The sequence below is a fragment of the Nanorana parkeri genome, unplaced genomic scaffold, assembly GCF_000935625.1.
Source record: "Nanorana parkeri isolate BGI_ZX_2015 unplaced genomic scaffold, ASM93562v1 scaffold17, whole genome shotgun sequence".
NCBI classification, from domain to species: Eukaryota; Metazoa; Chordata; class Amphibia; order Anura; family Dicroglossidae; genus Nanorana; species Nanorana parkeri.
The window spans coordinates 3,213,494-3,235,577 of NW_017306285.1; the positions used below are offsets into that span (position 1 = coordinate 3,213,494).

The following is a 22,084-nucleotide window of genomic DNA, read 5'->3' on the forward strand; positions in this document are numbered from 1 at the left end:
GGTCGCAACAGAACGCAATGACTGACATGGCCCAAAACAGTGAATCCGTGGAGGTAAAGCTCCCATTTTGGCTTCCGGGTTGAGTATGGTCCATGTACAAATCTCAGGGATTTGCGGCGGTCGAGTAATTTTTCCGGGTTATTGAAGATGTAATCCGCGCCGTAGATGGGTGGGGGCTGGCCTGTGACCGTTATTCGCTTTGCGGGAACCTCCTTTTTTTTTGCAAACGTTCCCCACATTCTGTCCGGTAGCCACATACAACTGACAGGAATAAAACAATGCAGTTTTTGTCCAACTTTTTGGGCTTCTTCATTTTCTTTTTAAATTATTTTGGTCCTTTGAGTTTTGATTCAAAGCACAAACCGTGAAGGTTCATGAACCTGAATACTAAATGGGAAAGTCTATCGATTCCCTTTTTTTTTTGTTTATTTATTTTTAGACCTGAATACCTTTAACCGCTTGTTTGATACTTTCAAGCAAAGCTTTGTTCTCGGGGTTTTGGTAACACTCTTTGTTACTGTACATGTCGGTTAGGGTGTTGACATAGGTATTGAAATTCTGTTCACTGATGGGCTCCTGTTAATAACAAAGCGAAAACATTCATTTACAAAAACGTGATACACAAATTGTATTTAGTTCCCTGGTGTTCAGTCTTCATAAATTGTATACAGTATATGTTTAGTGCCCCGGTGTTCAGTCTTCATAAATTGTATACAGTATATGTTTAGTGCCCTGGTGTTCAGTCTTCATAAATTGTATACAGTATATGTTTACTTCCCCGGTGTTCAGTCTTCATAAATTGTATACAGTATATGTTTACTTCCCCGGTGTTCAGTCTTCATAAATTGTATACAGTATATGTTTACTTCCCCGGTGTTCAGTCTTCATAAATTGTATACAGTATATGTTTACTTCCCCGGTGTTCAGTCTTCATAAATTGTATACAGTATATGTTTACTTCCCCGGTGTTCAGTCTTCATAAATTGTATACAGTATATGTTTACTTCCCCGGTGTTCAGTCTTCATAAATTGTATACAGTATATGTTTAGTGCCCTGGTGTTCAGTCTTCATAAATTGTATACAGTATATGTTTAGTGCCCTGGTGTTCAATCTTCATAAATTGTATACAGTATATGTTTAGTGCCCTGGTGTTCAATCTTCATAAATTGTATACAGTATATGTTTAGTGCCCTGGTGTTCAATCTTCATAAATTGTATACAGTATATGTTTAGTGCCCTGGTGTTCAGTCTTCATAAATTGTATACAGTATATGTTTAGTGCCCTGGTGTTCAATCTTCATAAATTGTATATATGTTTAGTTCCCTGGTGTTCAGTCTTCATAAATTGTATATATGTTTAGTTCCCTGGTGTTTAGTCTTCATAAAATGTATATATGTTTAGTTCCCTGGTGTTTAGTCTTCATAATATGTATATATGTTTAGTTCCCTGGTGTTAAATCTTCATAAATTGTATATATGTTTAGTGCCCTGGTGTTCAGTCTTCATAAATGGTATTATTCTAGGCAGTCTGAGTTATTGTAGCTGCCAAACAATGTTCGGCACAAAAGGGAAGAGTAGGAAGCAACAGCATTTGGGTTACGATGATAAGTACTTATTCTATGAACATGACTCACAAAGATCTAGAAACACATTTTTGGAGGTAAATGATGACAGGGTTTGGATTTCTGGAGGTGACCGGAGTTCTGTCTAGTCATAAAAATCAGACTTTTGCTTTTATCTGTGAAACGACAACTCACCAAGTGTGGAAGGCGGATGTTGGTGAGACTTTGTATGAGGGCATGACTTAGTCCAGAAAGTTCTACAAATAGGGCTTCGTTTTGCTCCTCGATGACCTTGTTTTCCTCTTCGATGTTTTTCAGATTCTTCTCCATGGATGATATCTGCAGTCATTGGGAAAAAAAAACACCATTAATGTTTTCCAGAATTACATTTATTCAGTCCACTAGAAACAGGGACACGGCTGAAAATGTAGTCTATCCATTCACTAGAGACCGGTGACATCACTGAGAATGCAGCCTATCCATTCACTAGAGACCGGTGATATCACTGAGTATGCAGCCTATCCATTCACTAGAGACCGGTGATATCACTGAGTATGCAGCCTATCCATTCACTAGAGACACGGTAACACCATAAGATTGGTAGCTGTAACTATCCTGCACGCTGTAGGCAGGATGCTCAGAGTTGCTTTGACAAAGGTCACTGACCTGGGACTGCAGGTTCACCATGTCTGCTTCCATCTCAGTGTTGGATTCGGTGAGCTCGTTAATCTCCTTGTTCAGTTGTTTAATCTCTTCATCATTCTCTAGCACTGCAAAAAGAAGCCAGCTGTCAGGAAGGCACAGAAGAGCAAACCAAATATTGATAGCCATTTTTGATAGAATGCTCCATTTTCTCTCTCCATCGGTTAATTAATCTTTACTATAAGCTGCCATCATCATCTTGGTATTTATATGTTAATGCTAACGCAGTAAAGCCTTATTGGGCTATTTTAATTTGAACTAATCCCCCATTTTCCTTCTTCTTTATCTATATCTGTGTAAAGTGCACATCAGAAGGGTACAGTTACAAGTTTCAAAACATTTCATTGCATATTTTCTTTTATTAAAACCGATTTCTATTATTTCTTAGTGACTGTTGGATGTTTACAGGGCATTTTGTGAACAGTACTTTCATGTCATGCATATCACTTACAATATAGATATAGCAGTCCTTTTGGTACATTTGGTAAGGGTGCACTTACAACAGGCAGCCACACATCTGCCCATTTCTGCTGAAACTTTAAAGTGGACCTGTCTATAAGATTGTTGCATGGCACAGTGAAAGCTCCCATCCAGTGCTGGATGAGGCCACTTCCAAAGCTCCTGGACTGAAAGCAAAGAACTCTATTGTGGAGCCAGCGGCCGTACTGTACACAAGCCTTGGGCTTGACAGTTAACACCATTCTAAAAGGTCCCCTTGGTTGACATATGGATGTAGTAGAGTGACCGTGTCCTTTTTCCTGGAGGAAAGAGAACACTGAGAAGCAGCCAAAGATTTTTCAAGTTACCCTATGTTCGATAAAGTTCAACCTTCCGATTTCTGCAAATTGTGAAATCCGGGGCACTTACCATCACTGGTTTTGAATTTTGTCCCGAGAAGCTCGTCACCTGAGAGTTTTCCCTTTTTGGAAGCAAAAGAAGCCCGTGGACAGCCTGACAAACTGTGGATAAAAAAGTTGGAGAATCTCAGTGTCATTTACTGTAGGCAAAGCAACAAAATCGAACTGGGTATTGTTGATGACGTATCTTTCTCAGCTGTGCTTTCCACCAGCACATATCCCTGACACATACAATGATACACTCTCTGAAATTCACTGTTATCCTTATTTCTAGACTCATTATCTTCAGTGGGATCGGTTCCCTCACTGCCCCTTGTAGTTCTCAGTGCTATGAAGCTGGTGTATATATGCCATTATGAAGAGAGTGAAGGCAGAATTATTCTAATGCTGCTATTTTCAGACCGCCTGGCCTGTTCCTGCTCCGCCTTACCTTTTGGTGGCACAGCCGAGTTCCTCCTCTTTGCCTGCCATGTGAGAAGCAGCTCAAAAATCATCCCAAGCCTCTGCCTACTACTCCACCCATGGGCCATAAACACTGGCTAGGAATCATAGGACATGTAGTCCCAGGATCAGTGGTGGAAATGACGTGATGTGCAGACAGCAAAACTGTGGGAGGGGTTCATCAACCACCACCAACTACAGGCTTCCTGCAGAAAAGTACAGGAGGGGATGGAGACAAGACCAGTCACCCTCCACAAGAAGAGAGAGAGCAGCAGTGACTTGTCTTTATTACAGGAGGGGGAGGAGACAAGACCAGCCACCCTGCACAAGGAGAGAGAGTAGCAGTGACCGGCCTTTATTACAGGAAGGGGCGGAGACAAGACCAGTCACCCTGCACAAGGAGAGAAAGCAGCAGTGACCGGTCTTCATTACAGGAAGGGGCGGAGACAAGACCAGCCACCCTGTACAAGGAGAGAGAGTAGCAGTGACCGGCCTTTATTACAGGAAGGGGCGGAGACAAGACCAGTCACACTGCACAAGGAGAGAAAGCAGCAGTGACAGGTCTTCATTACAGGAAGGGGTGGAGACAAGACCAGCCACCCTGCACAAGGCGAGAGAGTAGCAGTGACTGGCCTTTATTACAGGAAGGGGCGGAGACAAGACCAGTCACACTGCACAAGGAGAGAGAGCAGCAGTGAGCGGTCTTTATTACAGGAGGGGGCAGAGACCAGACAAGTCACCCTGTACAAGGAGAGAAAGCAGCAGTGACTGGTCTTTATTACAGGAAGCTCCTGCATGAAGGCAAAGCTTTACATTGGATTATTGCACAGATCTGGAAGAATTACACAAAGCTCACCACGATTATCTCAGCCAAATAGAATGAATCATTTCTTAATAGTCTGTCAGATTCTGATCTGGACCGGAAAGAGTGACAGAAAGAGTGGGAACACCCCAAGACGAAGAGCAGCAGAGCCAGGAAAGTGAAGACATGCTTCCATTTGACCTGCTGTTATATATAAGAAACCAGCGAGGGACCTGGCCCTCCAAACTTCCCCTAAAATGAAGGCATTGTATTTTGGTGGGTTTACTTCTAAAGAACTGCTCTCTATGCTTTACAGAAAGCTTAGCGTTCCCTTCATTGTATGATATTGAGAAAAAAAAAGTGGTGGTTTGTCTGTGTGTCGTGATGAAGAAGATCGATGAGAGTTCTTTGTTCACCTCTGTTGGGAAGGAGAACAGCCCAGCTTATAATTGTGCAAGTCTTTCCGCCATTTCTTTACCTGCGGTGGGTTAGGAAGCTTCCATTGGCATGGCCTGATCCGTCGCAGCCAGGCGTTGGGCAGGAGGGGCCCTCGTTTTTCAGAGACTTCCAGGAAAAGGCAGATCCATTGAGAGTTCCTTCCTTCTGCCTGCGAGCAGCTAACGGGCAGCCGGATGCACTGCGGTGAGAGGCGTATTTTCCGCTGATGTGCCCCAGTCCATCACAACCCGGCACTGGACACCTGTATGGAGAGAAAGGTGTTTTTTATATTTATCATACATTGTATGAATTCACAATTGAAATATATGTAAAGCCCCAGGTGTTATGTTTTTACTTTGCATAGGGTAGGGAATGGTCAAATATTACTGTTTGCATCTCATTGGGAAGGCTTCCCTTTACTTCCTGTCCTGTAGACACAACAGGAAGTGAGAGGAGACCTTTCACAAATGAGGAAAATGCCCTTTTAGCTGTTACAGGAACAAGTGTCCCCGTTGAAATGCCTCCGTTCTATCCCTGTTCGGATGATAACTCAACATTTAGCATTTTACCTCAAACAGAGAAAGTGACTATGCCTATTAGTGACATTGAGCGTAATAAAAACCAAATCTAACCATTACCCCTCAATCCAAAACGAAAAAAAAAAAACAAGTTTTGGCTTTACATGCACTTCAATTTGAATTTGAAGGAACGTTTTGGTGCAATTAGCATGCAGACATGCTTGGACTTTTAGTTACCTATTGGTCTCAAAGGATACTTGCCTCTAGGCTACTGAAGGTTTAAGCACAGCTCTAGTCTAGCTTCAATAAACTAATATGACTAGACCCCAGTATGTGACACCATTGCTAACTGGCGTCTCCGATGGAAGGCACAGGAAAGAACAAAAACGCATTGCATCATAGTAGCTGTTTTTTTTTTTGTTCTGGTCCAGACTTACTTAGTGATCCATTCCACTTGGTTATGCACTGGGTTTGATTGATAAGATGCAGTGTTACACCACGTCAACTAAGCGTTGCTTTGATTTTTCCTAAAGAAACTGGGCTACGCTGCGTGAGGTCGGGGCTAGCGGAGCCCTTCTCAAATTGCCTCTCCGTGCCGCACAATTTCCTCCTAATATTGTCATCAGCAGGAACCCAGCAAAACATGGCAAGAAAGCTGTGCGCTGATACATCTGCAGGCAAATGAGGAGGTCCTCCAGAGAGGGAGAGCGCCGCACCGTTATAGCGGTTAATCTAGCAGATTTACACGGCTCTTAGAAACTTTATGGCATGTTTGAGGGAATCACTCACAGCGATGAACATCTGTCTGCTGTGCCCATGCCACCCGTGGAGGATTTCCTCTGATACGCTCAAACAGACATTCTAATTTCCCCAAAAAAAGAGTCTACTCAATCAGGACCGGATTTACTCTCTCTGCTGCCCTGAGGCCAGGCTTCTCAATGTGCCCCCCTACCTGCCAACCCCCCCATGGAGAATGGCAGACCTGCAGGCTGAATACAAGGGATCTCGGCGAAAATGTAGAAAACAACTATCCGCCCGTTGCCCGGAACTGCATGTCCCGGGCAACGGGAGGTAGGAATTCCACACCCCTGCTGCCCCTCTACTCCCCCAAGGCCGGGATTTGGTTGGCCTTGTGGTAAATCCGGCCCTGTATTCAGTTATCATAGTGGCTACCAGACTGTAATATCTCCTTCTGTGCAGGCCGTCCTTGCACTGTCAGTGTCTCCCCAGTTTTAATATTAGGAAACTGTCTTGCCTGCATTAAATCACCACCACTGACACATATTTGAACCCCTTACCAGCTGAAACATGAGACAGTCAGATCTACATTTCATATGCTATTATTTCTCTAGAGCAGGGCTTGCCAAACTTTGGCCAACTGTTGCAGAACCACAAGTCCCAGTAGGCATTGCGAAATCCTGACAGCCACAGGCATGAATTCCTGAAGCAGAAACATGATGGGGTTTGCAGATTCACCACAGCTGGAGGGCTGCACTTTGGTACCCCTGCACTTGAGAGCCTCTACCCCACTTCCTAGCACGTGCCTGAACTCTGTGTGCTGATTACACCGCTCTTACTTCTAGTTCTTGAATCATGCATTAGTCTGATCCTTACTTCCTGAACTCTGGCTATTGTCTGCAATAGCTAGGCAAAATATGGGAGTCCATGCCTCTTATTTCAGCAACCGTTGCAGGGATTCTCACTGCTTGATCAAATTCCAGCTGGTGTGCAGGGGATGATGTACACTAAACACTAAGAAGGACTTTGTATGATTATACTTAGTTCAGTTAGAAAGTTCAAGCACATATAAAAAAGAAATCACTTTTTAATTTGGGCATGCAATGTTAAGCTGGCCATACGCCTATAGATTTTCTGCAGATTTCTATGGTCAGATGGGAAAACTGTGTGGATGGAGGAATCTCCCACTGGGCCAAGCTTCAGTATCTTGCAAGTCGGCCCAGCTGGCTCTCAAAATACCTGAAGAATCGGATTGGATGCAGGCATCGTTCAGGTGTTTTGAGAGGTATCTGTTGCACTTTTTCCCATCTGACCGTAGAAAATCTGCAGATCATCTATATGTGTATGTTCAGCTTAACATTGGAGCCTTGCAGACAAGAACAAGAGCACAAAGTATGCTGCTGTCCCTTCCTTGTCCAATCAGCTGATTAGGGAAGGGAGGGGCAGGGGGCGGGGCGGAGACCAAGCTGTATTTCTTAACTGCAGTGGGGAAAAGTATAGTCAATGACTTGGCAAGAGCACCTGGCTCAGAAAACTGTCCGAACAGAATTACAAACCCTTTAGTAGGTAAACAGTTCATGTACCGTATGTATGTATGTCAAGTGTCTGTATGCCTGGTTTTCTGTAGTTCAGCTTTATATGTATATTATGTATGTTTTCCTCCTGCCCATATTTTTCTTTCGGAGCATGAAAGATTCCAGTGAAAAATGTGCCTGCTTGTCATGTGTGGGTAATTGCAGCAAGAGTTATTTGTGATAACATCTGCGATGGTTTCTTTTGAAGGATAATTAACGTGGCGATGGGTTCGGAATTGCTCGTTGCCCAGTGGGTGGCTCTGCATAGCTCAGTCTTGTTCCTGAGTGGCACGCGGTACCCCGCCGTTGCCGCTGAATAGCTTTCATTCCAGGAAGCTTTGCCCAACCGCTGGGGGTGACTATTGATAGAAGGCCTGCTCGCCTGCACCCGAGGGCCAGAGGCACTTGGCAGCTGTGGGGGTTCATAAATGTGTCGCTTCTACGTGATGCGCTCACCATGGCGACTGTCACTTGCTGCCGACGGGAGTCCGCCGCCTAAATGTGTTTAATTTTACATCCCCGGCTGATATTGCTCCGGCGTTCGCCGTTATTGAAAGATGCAAATGCCTTTCAAGGTATAACTTCCTATACGCTACTTTGTGTCTTAATGGGTAGGTGTACCCATTAAGACACAAAGTAGCGTATAGGAAGTTACTTTGATTCGTATTCCCTGCGCTACATTTTCAGGAAACCCAGCACACCAGTTGAAATATATAATCGGGCTGACATTGGGGTGCCTGATCTCACTGCTGAAATGTGAGAGGAGAAGCGGAGTGACTGACACATAATCCTTCCTGCAGTGTGTCGTATGTTCAACTCTGATAGTGTAATAGTATATATCATTGTATAAAAGTAATATCACATGCGTTACATTGTTTTGGTATGGGTTAGTGTACTCATCAGGCAGGCACTACATACAGGAACATTATCGGTCAAACTATAGTTTGCATGTTCTCCTTGTGTTGCCGGGTTGCCAATTGCTTGACTCGTGTACAGTGTACGGACAAAAAGGCACCCGAGGCAAAAAGGCCATAGTGAAGGCCCTGAGCCCCCTCTCCTGGGGCGAGGAAGCCTTGACTGATGGAAGCATGGGCAGGCTATTAGGACAATTAGGAATGGGGGGCTATGATGTAGCTGCTTCCGATTGGTTGTCACTAGGGATGCACTGATACCGGTTATTCGGTATCGAGTACCAGTGCCGATATTTTGCTTTCGGTAATCGCAGATACTGAGTACCCATACCGGTGCTTCCACTGGCATGAGCCAGTTTCCCGGGTAATCAGGAAGCCGGGCAGCGGATAGTGACATGCCGCCTAAACAACATGGAGCAGGGAAGTATGGCCGGGAAGTAATGACTCTAGTTGTCACCACAGGGAGTACCGAGGTGGAGCATGGTCTTCTTTTGCACAGCTTTGCTGAGGCTGCCTTTCCCACCAGAAGATGGTTAGCATCAGGTGAAATCAGGTGAGATCTGTCACAGCTTTATTAGTTGTTTTTGACCTTGCCAGCGAGTAAGGTAATCTCTAATGGTTTATGCCCTTAAAGTTCATCTTTGATATGGTTTAATGCTAGGGCAGGCGCTCACAGGACAACTATGACTGGCACCAGTTATGGGTACGTTTACGTGTTCGTTTTTATAGATTTGTTTGTTGGCAAATTTATAATCAAGCTGTGGCTTTGCCCTTTCCAACTCTATTTCAGTGTCTGTGTCATCTTTGGCAAGGCCCTACAGTATCTGTGTTTTTATTACTAGCCATATGAGCTGTGAACGGCAGGTCCTGCCCGTTTTGTGCGCCCCTCTTGCTGAAGCGCCCAAGATGGCTGCCTTTTCTGCCTACCCCTTGGCCCAGCCCTACTTGTGTGACTGTGAGGTTGGGTCATTAGGCTGTAAGTACCTTCAGGACATCTATGTAATCTGTAGTACACTGTGTAATATTAGCGTTCTACTACTATAGGAAATAATGGTAGTTGGCAGTCTTCCATCACACCTAAAGCCCAAACTTCCTGGATAGGTTGATGGGAGGCGTTTGCAATCTCTCCACTGGGGAAAGGTAAGAACCTCTGGGTCTTCTTGCCCTACTGGCAACCATTCCCCTCATTCCTGGTCCTGCTGTCACAGGGACAGGAAGTAAGATGAAATATCAAGGGTTGCAGATGGATATATAAAAACATGACCATTGATTTACTATTTCCAAGTCTATCCAAAACATAAAAAAAAGATATGTCTGGAGATTTTAGATTTTAACTGGCAGTACCTTCTATGGTGGTATCACAGCCCCACCCCTCTTTTACTACCCGAGTCTGGTTTTTAATTGCAGACTGGCCAGTCCAACTTGCTGAGCCAATCAAAAATATAAAGTAACAGAAAAAGATTCTGGACTTCTGGAGCCTTCACAAATATAGTTTACATTATCATATATGGGGCTCTTGAAATCTCTTTCCTGGCTGACAGATAAAAATAAACTTTTGATTGTATTTGTAATTTCTTTGTGTTTGTATCTTTTATTCTTCACAGCTTGACAAGCCTTATTTTTTTTATCCTGAGCACGTTCCCGTGTGGTACTCACTTCATGAGTTCTGGGTCATCCTTGTCGTCTTTCGTGGGCGTAACCTTCATTCCGCTTTTCTTGGCACGAGGACAACCTGACAAGCTGTAAATCGAAAGAAGAGGATGTCATTTTTGCCGTGTGGTGTGTTGAGATAGTGCGGATCCTATTCCCTGTCTGCTGTTCACCTGAACCGCTTGGAAGAAGCTATAAGGAGGGCTCTGAGGGGAATTAAGGCCAGTGAGTCAGACACTGTCGGGTCTCCAGGGCAATTAAACCAATCGCTCTTCTCAGGGCTATTCAAATGTGAAGGCTTTTCTTTCCAGGAACGGCATCAAGTCATTCATATGCCACTTTAAAATCTTCTTAGTTTGGCAAGCAATGCTTGTATCAGGGCATGGCTTTCATGACATGTCATTATTTGTTGGATGATGAAAGCTTATTCTACTTTACGGCTCCCTACATCTCTTGGAAGTGCTTAACATTGCAACCTACAACTAAAGTGTATAAGAACAGATCCAGGAACTACAGTATATCTCATCGCTACTCTTCAAGAAATACAGGAAGCAAAAGCTTGACTTAATCCACCGGCCTTCATCTATAACTAATGCAACACCTTTGCGAGCCCAGACCCTTTAAAGGGGAGGGCTGCGAGATTAACCCCAAATCTGATATTTTGGAAGGTGGGATCTCTTGCCCAGACTTCTCAGTACCCTGTCTCTCTCCTTAGCCCTAAAAGCAAAGTCAACCTGGACATCTTCCTAGGCCAGTGATGGTTAACGTTTTTGAGTCCGAGTGCCCAAACTGCAACGCAAAATCATTTTATTTATCCAAAGTGCCAACACTGAAAATAAGTTTGGTATTGTGTTTTAGTTTGGGCACTGAGGTTTAAAAAAAAATGTTCAGCATCACTGCCTTAGGCAAAAGGGAAACACACATATCCAAACATTTAAACATTTTATTTTTTCTTTATTATTTCTTACTTTTTTAAATCTTTTATTATCTTACTATCTTTTACTTTATTTTTAATAATGTTTATTGATTATATTTTTTACTTTTTTATCACTTATTTATTTGTTATTTTAATTATTATTTCTTATTAATTTTTACTTTTTTACTTTTATTTATTTTATTATTTTTAACTTTATTGGTTTCACACAGAGGCTAACAACCCGGGAGGACATGCCGGCTGCATACAAGTGATCTCCGAGATCACTTATACTAAACGAGCGGTGGCTTCCCCGCTCTACATTTAATCCTGCTTGCCTGAAGCAGGGCTAAGTGTAGAAAAAAAACTACCCTGCTCGACGCCTGGAACTGTTTGTGCCGGGCGCCGTCGATACGAATTTGACACCCCTGCCTAGGCTCTCATGCCACCAGAGGGGCCTCTGCGTGCCCTCTGTGGCACGCGTGCTATAGGTTCGCCACCGCTGTCCTAGGCTTTCTATAATGTGAATATATTGTAGGTGACTGGCTTGCTATGTCTGGGTAGGCGGAGCTGGGAACTCTGGAAAAGAGATGAAAACAACCCATTTTTGATGCACTCTTTCTTTAGCCAACGCAAAAGAAGCTTGAAAATGAGATGACTTGATGCTGTGCCTTGAGGAAGCGACATCTACATAGTTTACTTGCTCCAATGTAGCTCAACATCGGACAGGTTTTCTTTAAAATCCCTTTGTGTGGAGGATCATGGTGCAAGTCATTGAAAAGGTTTCTCCCGTTTGATTTGGGTACTCGAATCAAGAGGTGGTTGTGGTAACATGGGTCAGGATATATAAGGAACATAATTACTTCTCAGGGGATCATACCTCCGATGAGACGCATAATTCCCTGTAATGTGTCCGGACCCATCGCATCCTGGAGTGGGGCACCTGGAGAGGACCAAATAAAAGAGGGGAAGTTAGGGCCCCAGTTTAAACCAGCTAGACCGTACATCTGCAGGACTTTTCTAACTGTAAGAATAATGCAGCATTTTGCTTTAGTATATCTGTTTGTATAAAGAACAGATGTCTGGGAACCATACTGGCTCCTTAAAACTATCTAACAATCTTAAGACAACACAATTGTGGACAGTAAAAGTACAACTGTTCAAAATTGTTCAATGCATGCTCTTGGTCTATGCATGATACAAGTCATTTTTAAGACAGCCTGTCATCTCTATATGCTGATGATTATTACAGTTATTTGGATATCCCTTTTTGTTTTTTCTAGCAAACAATAGTAAAGTTTTCATGCAAGCAGCATGGCGATTTGACTTGAAGCAACAACAACAATAGTCAAAATCTGCTTAGAGCTGGGCAAGTCTTGAGCTGCTCCGTCACACCTTTTAAAACACACGGGGTTTGTTTTGGAAATTTAAAGCTTCATTCCACGCTTCTGAGAAACCAGATATGCTAAGCCATGGTAAAAGAGCAATTAATTCTTCATTATCTGTGTTGGGTCTGCACAGTGAAAGTACACATTGTACTCCATGGGTCAATTTGATGGTCTGTCTGCTGTTGGCTAACTGCAAATTACAATGGAATATTCCGATGGAAGTTAAACATTTTGCTAGTTGCTGATTCTCAGAACTTAAAAACCTAAATCTGATCATACTGAACGGCACTTATATGTTCAATAGCTAAAATGATTCCCCCACACAGAGGCAACTAGGCATTAGGCACAGTGGATACTTTAAAACCCTGTGAAAACACATCAGAGCATGATGGGTATGAGAGTTTAAAAACCTGATAATGTCCCAAAGAATAATCTAGAAGCTTGCAAAAAGGTGGAACAGTCCTTTAAAGTTCATGTATATTTTAGGGATTTAAATATAATGCTGTCAAAGAGGAGGCTGGGGCAGGAAATGCTTTCCGACAATAAGTGTAGTTTGGAAGCATCTTGTTTGAGGTCTACTAAAATCTGGCCATAGATATCACAACCTGATGTGAAGGTCTGCCCAACCAATCCATTCGTATTGCAATTAGTGCTACATAGCTGTTGGTATATCTAAAGGAGAATTTACAATCAAACTGGAACATATATGACCAGCTTTAACCTATGTGCCTCCATAATGTTTGCCTGTGGCCATGGCAGCTCCTTCAGGTTTGTTTGTGGGGAAGCTAGGTGCAAACAAGTAATGAATTGCTTTCATTCTAAAGTGTGTAAGAACAGATCCAGGAACTATAGTAAAGCTCATTGCTACTCTTTAAGAAATACAGGAAGCAAAGGCTTGACTTATTCCACCAGCCTTCATCTATAACTAATACAACACCTTTGGGAGCCCAGACCCTTTAAAGGGGAGGTTCACCCCGAATCTGGTATTTTGGAAGGTGGGATCTCTTGCCCAGACTCAACCTGTAACATATATGACCAGCTTTAGCCTATGTGCCTCCATATTGTTTGCCTGTTGCCATGGCAGATCTTTCAGGTTTGTTTGTGGGGAAGCTAGGTGCAAAAAAGTAATTCATTGAACTATTTCCCAACCAAAGTTTGATCAGCTGGTATGATACAGCGAATAGGCATCATTCAGCTAAGGACTTGGCTCAACTGCCACAGGTGACCTTATTTGCTGGGAGTTTGTAGGGAAGTTTCCACATCTTCCCTAGCCTCCACTTTTGCAGCATATTGCACTGTGCAAATTGAGAGGGGCGGTCGAATCGGGTCAATCTAAGCAGATTTTGGCATTAAGCAGGAGGATACAAGAGCAGGGGGAAGAGGACAGGCAGAGGCAGCAGGAGTTTCAGCAGCAGCAGCAAGTGCAGACATATCTCAGTGCAAACATACTTGAGATCAGCAGAATGGGCAGCCATGAGATTTCTGAGACTCTTGTCAGCAAGAGGACAACCAGAAAGGCTGAAAGAGAACAGATAGAAATCCGGATAAGCAAAACTAAAAAAAAAAGGAAAATGCGGGATAGTACTAAACAGCCTGCAAGCCGAAGCAGAGAAGAGGATTGAAGAACCACTGACCTTCGGTGGGAGGCATAGTTCCCTGTGATATGCCCACTGCCATCACATCCCGGGGTTGGGCAGCTGTGGGGAGAGAAGATGGTATTAGTGCCTGGTACAGAATCTGTATCACACAGACCTCACAAGTGTCAATCACTGTCACATGACTAGAAGCCCTCATTAGCTAAAACTGAAATATATTAATTGTATTGATAAACGAAGCTCATTTACACAGCACCGTGCCTGTGGCTTAACCACTCTCCTGGCAGGGCCTGAATAGTCATAGAAAACAATAAGCAACCACAGTCTGACCTTTAGACATGTGAGCTGCGGAAAAATTCGGTTCGGATATTTCGGAATTCGAGATTCGGATCCGAAATTCAATTCGGTTTTCGGGTTTCGGATTCAGACGAAATCCGAATTTCGTTAGTTTTGGATGAGTTTACGAATATTCGTTGCGAGTAAAACAGAAAACCATATACAGACAATAATACTAAAGCTGAATCTCCCAGACCCGAATGGCATTCCGGATCCGAATTTCTGAATGGCATTAGGGAGATCCAGAATGCCATTCGGGTCTGGGAGTCTCAGCTTTAGTGATATATGTATATGGCTCCTAGACCCGAATGGCATTGCAGATCCAAATTTCCGATTTGCATTCAGGAGCTCCCCAATGCCATATGGGTCTGGCAGCCATATACTGTACATATATCACTAAAGCTGAGGCTCCCAGACCCGAATGGCATTCGGGATCCCAAATGCCATTCGGGATCCCAAATGCCATTCGGGATCCCAAATGCCATTCAGGTCTAGGAGCCTCAGCTTTAGTATTGTATATACTGTATATGGCTCCCATGTTGCCGTAACGAAAATTCGTGCTCAGAACCATTCGGATGCATTAATCCGAAAAGCACATCTGATTGGCCAGAAAAGTCAAATGTCCCATTCAGTTATGTTTTTGAACGAAATTCGGACGGGATCCGAAATACAGAAACCGAAATTCGGATTCAGACACATTTGGATGCATTGGGATTTGGAAATTCGGATGTGTCTGAATGTTGGAATTTTGGAAAATTCGTCCGAATATCGATTGGGAACTAAACGAATCGCACATGTCTACTGACCTTGCTAATGGCCAATCATGCTACCTGCTACCAGTCCCCGGCCACTAAGCTTGAATTGAACCATTTATCATTTAGGGGTAATAGACATAGGGCCATCTGCCAAGGGCCCAAAAACTGCCAGGGAGGACCATAGAATGAGGAAGGGTAACTGTCATTTTCAGAGAATGGACAGCAAGGTTAGTTCCCAGTTAGCTCTACATTGTTGCAATAAACAGCAGACAAATAATTCCGATATATCTACTTCTTTTGTGTTTTCTTTCTTGGCATTTGTTGTTTGTTGACCTGGATCATATTGTGTTGAAAACTTTATTGACATTAAAGGGATTTAGACAGTGGCGCAAATTTATAAAACAAAAAAAGTGAACGAGCACAAAAAGGAAACTTGTTACCCCAGAGAGACCCATCAGCATTCATGTTTACGGTTTCTATAAAATGAAAGCTGATTGGTTGCTACTGGTTAGTAGCTTGTAAGTAAGTTGCTACTAGTAGTAGTTTCAGTTCTCCATTCACCCTGTTTTCCCTGGTTTTATTAATCAGCCTCAACTGTTAGAATGACAGCTAGCCCTGTACAAGGCTGGCCGGTTCGGAGAGCAATGCACTCAATGCACTTGTCATAATAGACACCGAGCGCAACGAAAAGAGATCCTGAGAAACGAGAAATAAAAGACTACAGGCGACTCTGACGGGGAGGCCGAAGCAGGTGGCGTCCATGGCATAAAAACTCAAATTACTCTCTGTGTGGCGTTAAACGTTCTAAGGTTACCTAGGCTCCTAAAATGAAAGTCTCATCGGTTTTCGCCACTTTGCTCTGTTCCAGGAAACCTAGCCCGTTCAGATAATCATCTTATCTATTTTCTAACACGTTATTTCACACAATGAAGTCTCAACAAGACACGCAGTGTGGATGGGGAAGGATGAAACAGCGCGCTCCTGGAATGACCACAAGAAACCTAAGCCGAAATCTAGGACATGCCGCTTGGAGGGGGCTGTAAAATGATAGCTTCCAGAATGGCGTTGCAGCTGTATTTCTAATTTGATGGTAACAAATCCAGTCTACAACATGCATGGGTGGGGAGAGAAACTGTGGCAGCCTGTACAAATACAGTGCCTGGGGCTGAAGAGAGCTAGATGTTTTATCACACTGAAGGTGACTGTATGACTATATTTTACGTGGGAGTGTTGCAACATAAAATAAGACAGATTTTCTCCAAAGCGGACGCAAGCAGGGATAAAACACAGCTTGTGGGGAGTGAGGACATTTTAGAACCTCCAAGTGGATTTTGTTGCTATCTGTATGCCCATGGGAAGGTTCCCCTCACTTCCTGTTCAAGTGGCGGTGTCAGACAGGACAGGAAGTAAGGCGCATTTCCCCAACAGGAACATGTTTACAACTAAACACATTTTCTAGTAGAGTAGAGAAGGTTTAGGACCTCGGACTTTATTGGCCTGTGTTCTCATTGGGGAGATTTCTCCTCACATGCTTTCCAGGTGAAGGGGCGTCAGACAGAACCAAAAGACAACAGATTGCCAACTCTGAGGTTCTAGGAAAACAAATGTTTGGCTGGAGTTGGGTTTTAAGCCCCCAAAAATCATCAATCCAACTAATTGTTGCTTTACTCGTTCCCAGAACTTTTTTAGATGAGTCATGAACCAGAAAACATTATCACATCATTCAAGAAGCATTGCAATACACACAATTCCTAGAGTATGTATCAACACAGCAAAAGAAGCCATGAAAATCTTGGCAGAATCTGGTTTGCAGTGGAAAGCTAAATCAATGCATTGGTCGACCCATTAAAGACACATTTTGTAAGATCCCAAATATCATGGTGCTCTTGCTGTACAGATACATGGCTCCCAACAGCTACATTATTCTACTTTAAGGACTTAATCAAAACTTACTCATTCAGGAGAGGTCCTGCCTTTTTTCCAGCTTCTCCCCCTTTTGGACTTGCGCACCCCCCATCACGTACTGGCCGAAAATCCCGTTGAGCAGCAAAATATCTGCGAAAATATTGGTTTCAAGTAAGTTCAACGGGAGGACCGTCTCCTGCCAGACTAAAAGTGTACCTGTCCATCTACACATGGTGGAGGCTGGTATTTTTACAGGTTTAGCAGCTGTCCACAAGTAAGCAGCCAATAGTATCGAGTAGGGATGCACCGATACCGATACTCCTACTCGCCCAAATGCTACGATATCTACCTCCAATACCGGAACTTCCGGCCAGAGGGATATCTCCCTCTGACTGGTAGTGCCAAGGGAGCATAAAGCCGGCTTCCTTTCCAATCAGGAAGGCGGGTGGTGGGTTATGACCCATCTCTCGCCTTCCTGATTGGCCAGGAAGCCGGCTTCACTTGTTGCTAGGCAGCTTGGCTTCTTAACCAATCAGGAAAATAGGCGGCACATAATGACCCAAATCCCGGCTTCCTGATGGGTCAGGAAGCCAGGATGCTTAGGAACAAATGAAGTCGGCTTCCTAACCAATCAGGAAGCCGGGAGGCGTGTCATGACATGTCGCCCGGCTTCCTGATTGGCTAGGAAGTCAGCTTCACTTGTTGGTAAGCAGCCTGGCTTCCTGACCAATCAGGAAGCCGGGCAGCATGTCATGACTCGCGTCCCGGCTTCCTGATTGATCAGCAAGCCAGGCTACCTAGCAACAAGTGACGCCAGCTTCCCAGCCAATCAGGAAGCCAGTAGGCACGTCATGACGTGCTGCCACGCTTCCTGATTGGGTAGGAAGGCGGCTTCGCTTGTTGCTAGGCAGCCTGGCTTCCTGACCAATCAGTAGGCCGGATGGCACCTTATGACTCGCCGACCGGCTTCTTGCTTGGTCAGGAAGCCAGGCAGTCTCGGCAGGTGAAGCTGGCGTTCTTTCGCTAGAACATCGGCTTCACAGGCAATCAGGAAGCTGGGCAACAGGTCATGATCCGCCACCCGACTCCCTGATAATCTGGGCACACGACACCGGTACTCAGTACTCAGTACTCAGTATCGCTGAGTACCGAATAAAAAATAACTGTACTCGATACCGGAAAAACAGTAATGGTGTATCCCTAGTATCGAGGCATGAGGTGTCTAGCCAACTTTGCTAGTAATAGACTGCATTCTAATGAGCACATGTTGAGTCTACAAGATGCCTTCCTCAACCCTGTGTGGGTGAAGGGTACACTTTAATGAAGGGGTACGTCTCGGCAAAACAGGGAACCCTTTATATTTCTTGAGGGAAAAAGGAGCTGACTTACCTGGCATTGAAGGTCTAGACTGGAAAATGGGACACATTTTTGTGCCCCATTTTGCAGTCTAGAGCAGTTATCCACAAATGCAAAAAAACAATATCCTACATCAAGAAGACAGGCCTCGATTTATTAACTACTGCACATAATTGTGAAACAGTCAATAAACTGAGGCCTCTCTTCTTGATGTTCTTTAATAAACGTTTGGCTATACCTAATTTCTGGGAACCAGTGTTAAAGAAAATTATACTAGACAACTCATGGCACTCCATTTTGTCCACTTACCTGGCCTTCCTAACACATATATAGGAGGTCATTACTGGGCCCTTCAGAAAGGTTACTGGTTGACTTCGACTTCTGGCTCCCAGACTACGCTATTAGTCCATACATAATTCACTAGTCAAGTCCCTTCCAGTTTTACTTACGTCAGTAACTCTTTCTTGCTGTCCTTGGAAAGAAACTTCAGTTTGAAGTTGCTGAGTGTGACGTCACCGGGATATTTGCGGTCTTCAAAGCTCTCCTCCTGCATCTCTTGATCATCGGCTTCCGACGAAGCAAAAGAGGCACCGGCAGGTTCGGACTTTAAAGGAAGATTTTATAATTAAGTTTTGACTTTTTTTTACATTAATTTGAAACTGTGCATCACCAGACAGGGTTGAAGGAACGCGTCCTCCACAACCTACTTCTTCCGGCTCTTCCTCCCGCTGGCGATTTGGCTTGGTGTAGTCAATAGGCCCATCCCATTCGTCCTGTCGGGAGGTCTGGCTGGATTGGGGTGATGTCATGTTGCTGCTGGTGGCACTTGTGCAGTTTTGGCGTTGGGACTGTTCCGGGGATTTCATGCTGGGACTGCTACTGCAACTGCTGCTACTGGGGAACGTGCTCTCCCGTTTCCGGTGTTTGTTCATGCTTAAATCCAAAGTGCCATTTTCATCTACTTCAATGTCCATTGACTGCAACCACAGAGAGATCATTTTACTGAGTCATTATGAAAACGCAATGGTGTAACTGGATATCATCTCAAGAACAGGAACGAAAGAGTTTGAAATTATCTTTTACCAGTGACTATAAATAACTAGCTGGAAATATACTTAACCCCTTCGTGACGGGAGACGTACAGTGTACGTCTTGTCACTTTGTGCCTATATGACTGGCCACGTACACTGTACGTGACGAGTTATATCAGGCTTTGTAATACCTGTCACCTTAGGGCCAGATTCAATACAAATGGGGCAGCTCTGTACTTTTTCAGTTATAAAGATTTTGATCAATTGTGAACCTGTCATCAACTTAAGTAATTCAAACTGAACACGTCGTGAGTACTCCTGAGGGCTCCTTCAACTAAAACTGCCTGTCAAAATACAGTACTCACATAGACCACAGTACCACTCCACCACTGTTGCCATCACAGCTGTGGGTGCACGGATCCGTTCCTCTCTAAGTAGTGCAGTTAAACATGAAGCTGCACACCACTGCTTCTGAAAAGCTTAAAACCAACTGTTTTGTTCCAGCACAAGTTAGGCGTCTCCATTGAGTACCTCTACATTACATGTTTCACCCTCTTCTGGGTGAACTGAGTCAGAGAGGGGTGCTGGGTGGAGTTTTCTTATTTATGCTGGAACAATAAAGATGATTTTAAGCTTTGTGGGGCTTCATGTTATAGTACATTGACCAAAATACACAGATACAGATATAGGAAGCCGAAGTTAGATGCAAACCTCTGCTGTGATTAAGTCTAGCTTGGACCCATCCCCTTCTGCCTCCCAAGCTTCCCTGTTGTTCCCTTAATGTGATAGGTGGCCTAACTGACCAAAGGGAAAGGCTGAGGACATGGTCGACTTTTGCCTATAACTTCACCTGACTATATCTCAGCATCTATTCATCGGTTTGATATTCACTTTTCAAGGTTACCTCTGCTTATGTATTGTGAAAAGTGTGAGACAAGTTTAGTGAGGATGTTACCATGGCAATGGCGGGATGTTGGGTCATTTGAGTTGGGTGTGATCACTACTGATGTTATTTTAGGAAACCTATTGAGAAAAAGGAGCTATGCAGAGTAAACCAGTGTATCAGAGCCACTTTAATGGCTGATCAAACATGGACTTGCCCAACCTGGGTGATATTTCTTACAAGATGGGGCTAAGTCCCCTGGATCTCCGATAATGGAATTGATAGAGCCTGGGGGGAAGTACTATTATTCTGAACAAACAGGTGAATAAGGCAGCACTCATTTTTACTCAACACATGTAAATAACACTTTTACTTTTAATGGTCAAACTCACTTTGTTCGGCAGGTCCTGTTGTTTCGTGCTAAGATTCTCCGGCATCTCCCAGCACCGGGTGGAAAGGTTCAAGATGGCTGTTGCCGCCATGTGAGCAGCCTCTGCATCGTGGGTGTAGTCAAAACCAGAGGAGGAAGAGGAAGTGCTTTTAACATAACTGCTGGATGGGCTGTGGTTGGGGGATGAGGCCTTTGGATATGGTTTAGCTGCAAAATATTAAAACACAAGTTAGCGCAGGGTATAAGATCACCTTTCCATAAATGTAAACACCACTAGGAACCCGTCAGATGTAGAACTGTTTGGATACCTAAAGAGTGATTGTATCTGACTGGATGGAGTAATTGTTTGGCTATCAGTTTTTCACCTGGCTCCTTTGAGTTTGTAATAGATGTTTGTTGAGTCCGGTGCCAACAGGGCCACCCATGAATTGAATTCAGCAGGAATTGGCAAAAATGTAAACCCTGTATGGCTAGTACAACCCTGAAAACTTGCTTACACGAGGGGATGGGTCTTGGATGACCTTGTTAGTGTGCTGTTGCTCTTTCATTGTTCAATCAGACGTAGGGGGAGGAGAGGCGACTAAGTAGGGTGTATAACTGAGATCCTGAATTCTGATTTTGCCTGGAGTTCCACTTTTAAAGTTAACTAGGATGCAAATTTAAATCACTGACTATGAGGACAAGAGTCTCCGTATGCTACGCATGACTGCATTTTGTCAGTGCAGTTACCCTGAAAGCTTCTCTTCTAACAGTGCAACTGAGCGGATCCTATTACGCCAGAGAACTATATTTTCCCATGGACCAAAAAAAATGACTCTTTCATCGGGGCTAAAGCGAGCTGTCAGCAGCACAGGCATATTTGGCCGGCCGCCAATGTTGCCGCTGTGCCGTGTGCGCGTTCGGCCTTGGCAGCAGAGGAGGGCGTGCCACTGTGTTGCAACAACCAGGCCGGCATGCAGCCTAAGCGCTCCTTGCTGAGCATCTGTGGCAGGATTACATAAGGCTCTTGGAAAGTAGTATTAGTTATGAACACTAAGGACTCTTGAGACCACTGGCATCCTCATACTATTTTTCCACAGCTTCTGTGTTGCTTACAGCTCGCCAAACAACGCTATGCAGACTGCCACCACCTTGCTTAGCAAACACATACAAAAATTCAACCATGCATTCCTTCCAAAATTTTTAAGAACGGCTGCTTATTCAGCTGAATTGTGCTGAATCACTCCGCAACTAAAAAGTTAAAACCAAGCCCACAGTGAAGGTGTTCGCTCTGCAAACTGGTGGGCATTAGGAAAAGGACCCGCCTCCTGCTTGTCACTGGCCCCGCCTCCTTCTCT

The 22,084-nt window shown here is 44.1% G+C and overlaps 1 protein-coding gene across 4 annotated transcripts in view; it reads right to left on the minus strand.

Annotated features, from left to right (window-relative positions):
- Positions 1-235: 235 nt before the first annotated feature.
- The window catches only part of MYT1 (myelin transcription factor 1), a 76,060-nt gene continuing 54,211 nt past the window's right edge, over positions 236-22,084 (minus strand). For 2 of the 4 annotated variants that reach the window (XM_018560329.1, XM_018560345.1), the window contains exons 12-24: positions 20,749-20,954; positions 19,150-19,419; positions 18,892-19,046; positions 17,135-17,236; positions 14,130-14,192; positions 13,945-14,013; positions 11,988-12,050; positions 10,201-10,284; positions 4,844-5,065; positions 3,133-3,224; positions 2,230-2,333; positions 1,759-1,902; positions 236-576 (exon numbers count right to left, since the gene is read on the minus strand). In XM_018560329.1, the coding sequence (XP_018415831.1) occupies positions 436-576; positions 1,759-1,902; positions 2,230-2,333; positions 3,133-3,224; positions 4,844-5,065; positions 10,201-10,284; positions 11,988-12,050; positions 13,945-14,013; positions 14,130-14,192; positions 17,135-17,236; positions 18,892-19,046; positions 19,150-19,419; positions 20,749-20,954 (1,715 nt within the window). In that variant the 3' untranslated portion in view covers positions 236-435. The remainder of the gene's footprint in view (positions 577-1,758; positions 1,903-2,229; positions 2,334-3,132; positions 3,225-4,843; positions 5,066-10,200; positions 10,285-11,987; positions 12,051-13,944; positions 14,014-14,129; positions 14,193-17,134; positions 17,237-18,891; positions 19,047-19,149; positions 19,420-20,748; positions 20,955-22,084) is intronic. The other 2 variants (XM_018560337.1, XM_018560354.1) reach the window with 2 other exon arrangements.